This window comes from Halyomorpha halys, unplaced genomic scaffold, assembly GCF_000696795.3.
Source record: "Halyomorpha halys isolate HHAL.00 unplaced genomic scaffold, Hhal_1.1 Scaffold863.1, whole genome shotgun sequence".
NCBI classification, from domain to species: domain Eukaryota; kingdom Metazoa; phylum Arthropoda; class Insecta; order Hemiptera; family Pentatomidae; genus Halyomorpha; species Halyomorpha halys.
This window is the reverse complement of record NW_027105160.1, coordinates 244,453-254,656: the sequence shown is the minus strand read 5'-3', so window position 1 is coordinate 254,656 and position 10,204 is coordinate 244,453. Positions and strand designations below refer to the sequence as shown.

The 10,204-nt window shown below is 30.8% G+C and overlaps 1 protein-coding gene across 1 annotated transcript in view; it reads right to left on the bottom strand.

Moving 5' to 3' along the window:
- The window catches only part of LOC106686707 (homeobox protein Nkx-6.2), a 101,593-nt gene that overhangs the window by 33,354 nt on the left and 58,035 nt on the right, over positions 1 to 10,204 (bottom strand). The window contains exon 2 of the mRNA XM_014430146.2: positions 3,320 to 3,486. Within this exon, the coding sequence (XP_014285632.1) occupies positions 3,320 to 3,486 (167 nt within the window). The remainder of the gene's footprint in view (positions 1 to 3,319; positions 3,487 to 10,204) is intronic.

The following is a 10,204-nucleotide window of genomic DNA, read 5'->3' as shown; positions in this document are numbered from 1 at the left end:
AACCTATGAGAACGGCCTATTCAGCCTAAACTGAATTGTTATAAAGTTGAGTTATAGCAATGGATAGTTAGGAAGGGTGAACCTATGAGAACGGCATATTCAGCCTAAACTGAGTTGATATAAAGTTGAAGTATAGCAATTAATAATTAAAAAGGGTTAACCTATGAGAACGGCCTAATCAGCCTAAACTGAATTGTGATAAATTTGAGGTATAGCAATGGATAGACAGGAAGGGTGGACCTATGAGAACAGCATATTCAGCCTAAACTGAGTTGATATAAAGTTGAGGTATAGCAATGAATAGTTAGGAAAGGTGAACCTATGAGAACGGCCAAAACTGAGTTGGTATAAAGTTAAGGTATAGCAATGAATAGTTAAAAAGGGTGAACCTATGAAAACGGCCTATTCAGCCTAAACTGAGTTGATATAAAGTTGAAGTATACCAATAAATAATTAAAAAGGGTGAACCTATGAGAACGGCCTGATCAGCCTAAACTGAATTGTTATAAATTTGAGGTATAGCAATGGATAGACAGGAAGGGTGGACCTATGAGAACAGCATATTCAGCCTAAACTGAGTTGATATAAAGTTCAGGTATAGCAATGAATAGTTAAAAAGGGTGAACCTATGAGAACGGCATATTCAGCCTAAACTGAATTGTATAAATTTGAGGTATAGCAATGGATAATTAAAAAGGGTGAACCATGAGAACGGCCTAATCAGCCTGAACTGAATTGTTATAAATTTGAGGTATAGTAATGGATAGATAGGAAGGGTGAACCTATAAAACGGCCAAAACTGAATTGTTATAAATTTGAGGTATAGGAATGGATAGTTAGGAAGGGTGAACCTATGAAAACGGCCTAATCGGCCTGAACTGAATTGTTATAAAGTTGAGGTATAGCAATGGATAATTAAATAGAGTGAACCTATGAAATCGGCCTATTCAGCCTAAACGTATCTATTCTGTATTCAACCTATTTATTATATAGATATAAAATGGTTTATAGTGTAGATGAATACATAATAATAAGTGCAGTATTATTCTTCGGCGTTAACGATTGCACAAAATGAAAGGTTAATGCATCCGATTATGCAAAACAGCAACAGTATAAAGTTCGTACACCTTCGTATGTTGGAAGATTTATAACCGAATCAAGAATAAACACAAAGCGATCGGTAATCGAAAAATCCGACCGAGTTACAATGTTTTCCCTGTTTGTTTTGTTTTTTTTCCTCTCTTTGTAAAATCCCAACGACATAGCTTCCCTCCTAAATCAGAGCGACCAATCACTGGATGCAAAATAACATCATAAAAGCGGCGGGTAGCGGTGGGGATTGCAAAAATACAGATCATGTATCAAGCGGCGGTTAGCGGTGGGGATTACCCGACAGCGCGCTTTGTCATCCCCTCTCTTCGTCGAAAAAAAAATCACAAAACTCCAACAACGTAGCAGCATACCGCGGGCCAATTACACAGCTGATATATACTTTAAAACTGATTTTTATCAAACCCGCCGCCCGTCTCTGGACCATCCCCTCATTTTATTTGCATAATTTACGCAGGCAGATATGTTGAAACCGCTCTAGATCCCTTTTTTTCTATCCCATTCCCCTCTCACTCTTTTTATAGGCTTGTAGATAATCTGTATCGTCGATTATTTCAATTTGTTTTATTGCTGCAGATAATTTTCGATTTATTGCCGACTTTTCTGATGCAAATATTCCCCCCTCCTACGGCCGATCCGTAGCCCGATTAAAACAATCAGTTTTTACGGTGGCATAAACATACATATGTACCATTCGTGGTATAAATTACATAAATGAATATATATTTTTTAATTTATTGTTTTATAAATCAAATTCATACTCATCTTAGAAACAGGATCACTGTAAGAGAACATGGGAGGCAGACACTCGTTACTAAATTTTTTAAACACAAAATAATTTTTTTTTAAATTTACTATAATATATACACATTAAAATTATTTTCCATTTTTTTTTTTAATTTAGTATAATATATACACATTAAAATTATTTTCCATTTTTTTTTTTTAATTTAGTATAATATATACACATTAAAATTATTTTCCATTTTTTTTTTTAATTTAGTATAATATATACACATTAAAATTATTTTCCATTTTTTTTTAATTTAGTCTAATAAAGAGATAATATCGTTACAATTATTCACAGCCCTACATATAATTGATCCAATTTATTGCTCGCAATAAAGAAGGCATTAGCCATCTAGCAGATAATCCTTGATATAAATCCGTTATTAATAGTGTCCCTCCCTCCCCTCGTATTCAACTTAGGGACAAATTAAACAAAAAGAAGGGACTTGCATAAGCTATAGAAACGTCAATGACTGCCAGTGCCTTTGTGATCCGACAGGGCTCAGATTAGCATGGCAGAGAGGCAGATGTCGGTCCAGCTGGGAGCCATCTTGTTCTGGTTCTCATAGTCTTCGTGTCCTTGTTCAAACATCGGGGCGATATCTGCCTGGCAAATGAGGGGTCGCTTGTCAAATCTGGGTACGTCGCTCCGGAGTCCATGATGAATTGTATTTGCATATCAATACTTATTTGGCCAGTGTATTTTTTTATTTTATTATTGTTATTGAAAAGCAATTAGTGGATGACATATGGCCCAGTAAACGTGCGAGCGGATTCGTCTTGTTTTTCAAAGAGAGAGCGAATCGATTAATTATGATTATTCTGCATTTGATTTTTATTTGACCACTTAAATTAATGATTTTTTTTTTCTTTTTGAGGCTGCAACTTCAACAAAGGCCCACACTCATAAAATTTCATTCCAAAATTTGAATTGCATACTTTCCGTATTTTAAATAATTAAAGTATTGTCCTTTCGTTCTAAAGCAATAATTAACTCAAGTTTAAAAAATTAAACTGTACCGCTACAACCCGTGAGTACTTCGTCAGGAAGTGCTGTTACTTGACCAACAGTTGTGCAATATCACTTGTGAGAATAACGCTCAACCCTCAGATTTTTACCCAATAAGGGTACCCACTCCGGAAGCCACAGAGTTGACTCACGGCTACAGTAACATAAAATTATTATCTTCACAGCTGGAGTTAGTAGCACAGTGAGCTACACTTTACCACTGAACTAGTTCAATATTGTATATTTTTAAAGTATATTAATTAAGTGCGAATAAATTATTTTAAAAACCACCATAAAAATCAACAATAACGAAAAGGTACCTCTAAATATATTTTGTATTAATTTTAAATTTTATAAACAATAAATAAAAAATATATTTATATATTTTTAATATTAATTCAATAAACATACCTTGACTTGGGATTCGGTCATGCCCAGGGCGTAAGCGAGCTTCGCCCTCTCTGGGCCTGCCAGGTATTTGGTTTGCTCGAAAGTTTTTTCCAGAGCGAAGATTTGCTGACCAGAAAAGGTAGGTCTTGTGTGCTTCTTTTTACCATCTTTGTCCGTCGCATTGCTCACTGTTGACAAAAAATAAGTTTTCATTTAATATCTTGTCTATTATAATTTACAATTATTATGTGGATATGTATTATAATGAACTGGTCTGGTATTATTAAATAATAATGTTTTGCATTTAGTCTCAACATGTTTATTTTCCTATAACTCCTACGTTTCGGGCATTCTCAAGGATATTTTATTTTTATGAGAGATAGTTGACCGTGGATGATGAATGAGGAGAAGATGGTTGGGGGTGCGGTCAATGAAAAACACAAATAAGTACGATTAACTTATTTTAATGTGCCAACGTTTCGGCTAGAGTTTCTAGCCTTCTTCAGGGTTGTTAGCTGGAAGATCAAGTGTCTAATTATAATAAATTCGAATAAATAAATAAATTCGAAATATCGATCTAGATCGATATTTTATTTACTATATCACAGCTCAAAATATACCTTAGCCCATCAAATTATGTTTATCCACTATTTTACTTATTCTAATTTTATTAAATTTAAACAATCTATTACAACCTAATCAATCAGTGATTAATTCAGACTATATGAATATTTTTTATAATAATTGATAAACAAACCAGTCTCAAACAAGAAATTAAATTATATATACATGTTATGAAATTAATCATATGAAAACGGAATATCTACACCGATTAAGAATGTATATTGTAAATCACTTAGTGAAGCAACTTGACCAACTTTTCATTTTCTTACTGTTAGGGAATAGGTAAAAAAAAAGATATTGTAATCTGAGGAAATTTCGGAAAAACGAATTTTCGGACCGTCGTCCGTATTTCTGTGCCACGCTTATTTCAAAAACGGGTGTGTAGATTACATTGCTTCTTTTTTTGTTCAGTATAATTCGACAACTTTTTTTTATTCTAATTTCTCTATACTTATGAATAGTATTTTATTATTTTTTCGGTAAATATACAGTTATCACTACTATCATGTATCCATGCTTTTCCGCTTAAATTGAGTAATAAGAGTTATATTTTCATAAATAGAAAATGAGGTTCCATATTACCACCTTTTCTGTATAAATAAAGTACTTATACTATTAATTTTTAAAAACATATGAACGATAATAATATTTAATGTGGAAGCCTAAAGTTTTTATTCCTTGAAAAATTCTATTCCATGACTCACAGAGATAGAATATATCTTCTAAATTCTGAGTAATAAAAAGAATCACTTTGTTTTATTTTATTTTTTTCATGGAATTTATCGAGTATAATTTGTATCCATCATTAAAGAAAAGTTGACATGTTAAGCCAAGGTTGAAAAGTGGAAAAGAAAAGACAAAAAAGGAGAGCTAAAGCTAAAGGGGTGAAGGATGAGATGGGTGGAGATTGGAAGTGAGGAATAAGGTAAATAAAAGAGGCGATATGTCGCCACTGTCCCGGGTGTTAATCCCGGGGCTATCGAGCCGCCATGTCCGCGCATGCGTGTCTCTCTCAACTCCCCCTTTTTTATATATTCACCATACAGGACCTGTTGTACACCTTCCCTTTTATCTTCTCCTCTTTGTATTCCTTATATTCAAGTTAGAAAATCAGTTAAATTAATATTTAAACATATCTACAGTTAATTCATAACTGATCTTGAATATTCTTCAGAATTAATAACAATATTTAATTTTTAAAAATAAATAAAATACAAATTTTAGACTTTGTTTTATTTGCTTATTCAACTTTTTTAATGCGTATTAAAAAATTATAAATCTTTGCTTTCGATGGACATGTTATATCCGTTTCATAACGGATGCATTTGGGACAGAAGTGGCCGATTGGATTAAGGCACTTTCTATAGGTAATCAAAGATTAAGCAACGTCGAGTGAGCTCAATACTTGGACGAATGGCCCGAAATGGGTGACCACGGATGACGGAAAGTCACTCACTCTTCCTTCCTCCAGATTTCTTCAGCCTACTGGAGGTAAATCACACCAACCAGGCTTTTAATTTATGACCCTCTTTCGTGTTCTTCAATCGGAAATTGCATATCGGATATCAAATCTGATTCAGAAAAAGAATCGTAGGTTGGATCTAGACCGATTCGTCAAAGTCTTTGAACCCGAATCCGTTAGTAGTTGCGAAGTTGACATCGAAGCTGCTGGTTATGGTGCCAAGGATAGCCGACTTATGATAGGCAGTAATGTGGGGTTAGGTCTCTATAAGTTTTAAAAACAATTGTTTAGTTGTGTATAGTGAGCTAAATGTATAACAACAATTTGGGCAGCACCCCCTTTAAAATAAAGTTTTACTCTCTGACTCTTCCAATTTTTATTGTTACTTAAAAGATTTTTTTAGACCTATAATAGACATTTTTAAATCTGACCTTGAAATCATATACCTTATGAAGTATAATTGAAGAGTTCTCTATCAAAAATCGATATATTCCTTATTTCAAACATTATTATCAAAAAAAGAATGGTTACTGGTGCGGTCAGTAATAGTAAACATAAATAAGCAAAACTACTTTTATTTTTGCCCACGTTTTAGACTATATTTCAGGCTTTCATCAAGGCTTAAAACAAAAAAAAAAAAACGAGATATCCATAAAAAAAATTAAAACATGAAACATTAAAACTAGAAATTAAGAAGATAACCAGTGATACTAAATTACTATATATAACAAACATTGGAAATATTATAAAAATAAAAAATAAATTAAAATCACTCTTTATTTATTTATTTTTTTATTGCTTTGTGTAAATAATGAAAATTAACGTAATGAGAATTATGGGAAAGTAAAAGATATACATGATATATAGCTAAATTAACTAAATAATGAAGTGTATCTAAAGTTATATAATTCAAAATAAGGTAAATAATAATATTGAAACTTGATAGGCAGAAGTAGATAACGTATCAAAGGAAAAATGATATATCAACTTCTGATAGAGCACGCCTCAATTATAAAAGAACTATTCATAGTAAGGACTTAATATCGATACATTGAGACGTACATTGCGTTCGATACCAGAGACAATCGAGTCGAAGAACAGAAAGTGTCCGTGAGATATAGCTAGAGACAGAAGATAATGGCTATATTTACGACCCGAGGACCCCAGACAATAATTGTAGCTTCCCCCAGGGCTACAACGGGATTCCCTATTTTCCAATATTTGAAGCTTTTTATTTTACTACTCCATTCCTACAGGCTAAAGGGAGAGAAAGGACTAAGGTTTCTATAAGGGCAATAAAGACAGGGCTTTATATAGCGAAGGGATGATACGCTCCTGCCTCTTGTTCAATCCTTCCCTTCCTTTCGTACTATCTTATGCTTTATCCCATCCCTCTTTTTATAGGAGCAGTTCCCGTTCCCGAGTTTACTGCTCTTTTATATCCCCGTAGCAATATGTAAACGTTGTATGTCGCTTTTCTCAGTGTTGTCGAGAGTTTATTCAATGTCTTTCATACCTCTATGTGCAATTATGAACTATCGATAAAGATCTTTCCTAAGAGGTACTAGGTGTAATAATAAATAATTTGGAATTAATACCTGGATTAGCTATAATTTTGTTTATGTGAAGTAATTTTCATATCTTATTGCTAGTAAAGAACAGTCAATAAACATGAACACAGTTAATTATCAAAATCTTTCATATAATATATTTATATATTTTTTATTATTTTTTTATGGAGAATGGTTAATTAATTAAAAATAGAAATTCGGATTTAACATTCAATGAGTTCAATCAAAATCGTTAAAACTATTTTTAAGAAAATCGAAAAAGTGATAAATCCATATATATAAAGTATCACTAATCGATTTTATAGGAAAAGTTGGAGTAACATTCCAGGCATATAAATTTTTCACTTTTTCGGGACTGGTTGTTATTGTTTAAATAAAATAAATTTTATACAATTTAACTTTCAAAACACTCTTTAATACATACTTATTAATTCTAAAATACCCAACTTATTTCTTCAAAAGTGCAATGTTTCGACCAATTCTTAAATACAAATTTACACCCACATCAATAATTTAAAAACTTTTTAATTAATAATTTAAAAACGGGCTATTCTGCCCGTTATTTAACACACTATGAATACCCCTTAAGGAGACACCCAAAGACCGTTTTGGAAGGTTTTGTTATTTGGATTCAGGGGCTTTAATTAAAAAGATCGGAATAAAGAAAAATGGTTGTAGAAAAAATCAATAATATGAATATATATAACTATTCTTACTTATTTATTTTTTTTTGTTTTTTTATACATATTTTGTAGGAAATTTTTAAAAAATAATTAACTTTTTTTTTTGGTTTTGTTTTTTTCCTCAAATGATATGAGTCTTATAATATTTTTGGTGGTTACACTTTTATTTTACTTTGCATCCCAGTAATGCTAAGTGGTGATTTAATTTGTTAAAATTATAATGTTGTACATTTATAAGTTAAAAAAGTATAAATAAAAAAATTCTCTGTTTTAAATTTATATTATAAATATTTCTAAGATTAATTAAATTGGTTTTACAGAATTAAATGATTTATACAATAAATATTATGTATTTCTAATTCCAAAATGAACCCGAGGTATCGCACCGGATCTGGGTAGAGGAATATATACATAATAAGTGTAAATAATGAAATATTATATAATAAAAATAAAAGTGACAATTGTTTAGTGAAGATATTAAAGGCCTACTATACGGGAAGGACTTTTTAAGGCTCCGTTGAAGGTCAAGTTATAAACAATTGCTGGAGGCCCCCTCGCCACAAATTCAGTTTACATATTCTCGGACCCCCACAGACATTAGCAGGCAGTAGCCAGGGAGGCTCCCAATTCAATCTTGACTCGTGCTCATATTAATATCCAACAAACAGTGCCCCCTAGCCAGTCCAATAATCCAGGCGATATCAATAATTTATAAGAGAAGTAGGAGGTGACACCCCCCCAGGGTACGATATGTTATTGTAATTCCGAATGTGAAGGGGGGCGGTTCTTTATTAGAGTGCACATGGGGCTGTTGAAGCAGGGGTTCGAGTGTCGCTCATCAACCTATACTTTATTAACAGTTTATATCCAGTCTGTTTAATTGATAGCTTTGATTGTGTGTATAATAATGACTGCATTTATGAAGACTGATCGTTCTTGCATTGCTCGTGGATTTAAAAATCGCTTTGGATGGCGTTTGTTTGGATCCATAACGATTAAAACGGTCGTTAATGAATGATTTTTTAGAAACATGTTAGGTGTGGAGATGCAAAAGGGAATAAATCCATTTTTTACATACCAAATAAACGTGCTAAATCCAAAAATAGCAAGTAGTTCTGAAATTGTTTATATATAACAAAACTTATGTATTTAAATTTTATCAACTTAGTTCTTTTGAAGTTTATGTAATACCATGTTATATAATAAACCACAATTAAATACAAAAGTTAATAACTGGATAAAATACCGGTAATAAAACAGGGTGTTCCACAAGGACTGTAACTATGCTGTTTAGTCCTCTCTTGTATAAAAGTAAAATGTTTAATTAATTATGTGATCAACACGATACTTAAAATAATTATTTATTTATTGAATTCCGGCTAATTTTTACTTTATTCATTTACTCTTCTACTCTAAATAAAATAATTATTTATTTATTAAATTACGATTTTTGTGTGAATATTCATTTCATTTGAAATTTCATTGCTTAATTTACGATTATATATAATATAATATAAAATTATCTAGCACTCTGACTCCTTCTCCACTGGCTTTCAAGACCAGTGACGCGGCTGATGGAGAATCAAGAGATCCTTCAACATGAATGCAGCAAAGCTTGGTTCGGAATTCCCAAGACTGAATGTAAATATTTTACATAGGTGCTAATGTGTGTCAGATAAATATATTTCGTTTTCACTTAAGCTTAATTATCATTATCTTGAATATACTTTTTTTTTATATAGATATATTTGTATTTATTATTAATTTTTTGTTTTGTTAATATTATTTTTATCATTTTTTTTTTGTTCTTATATTATTATTGTTTAAGATATACTGTAAATATCTTATATTATTAATGTATAAAATATTTGTAAATATTTTATATTATTATTCTTCAATAATATAAAATAAAATATATTAAAAAATATATATATAAGTAAGTGATTCTCAAAACAGCTTAGTTAAAAAAAAATAATGAACAAAAAACTATCACTTTTTTGCGGACATGTGATATTATGTAAATATAAAAATTGGAAATATTCATTTAATAAGAATTTCAGTTTTATTAGGAATGACTACTCATAAATTTTAAATTACTAGGAATATTGAAATTCTTTTAAAATTAAAATAAAGAGTGGTGAAGTAATGAAGTAATTTGATCATGATTGTTACTACTTATATTAATTATTATTTCACTATCCAGTACTCCAGTTTTACATTTGCAATAATATGAATTATTACTATTATTAATTATATTTACATTCATATTATATAGATTTATATTATATTTATATTTTCTTAACTTTCTGTTGTTTTATATAACATTTTACACTATTTCTTTTTATATTCTAATTGTTTCTTCATATTTTAGGAGGGAGGTTTATATCTTGTTTTCATTTAGCCCTGATAAAGCCCAGCAAAGTAAAGCAACACGTTGGTTATCAATAAATAGATTTATTACTATTTTCGTTCTTTATAATATTATTATCACTTCTTATTTTATTTTTTTATTTATATAATATAAAACGTTTTGAGAGTTTATTCAATGTCTTTCATACCTCTATGT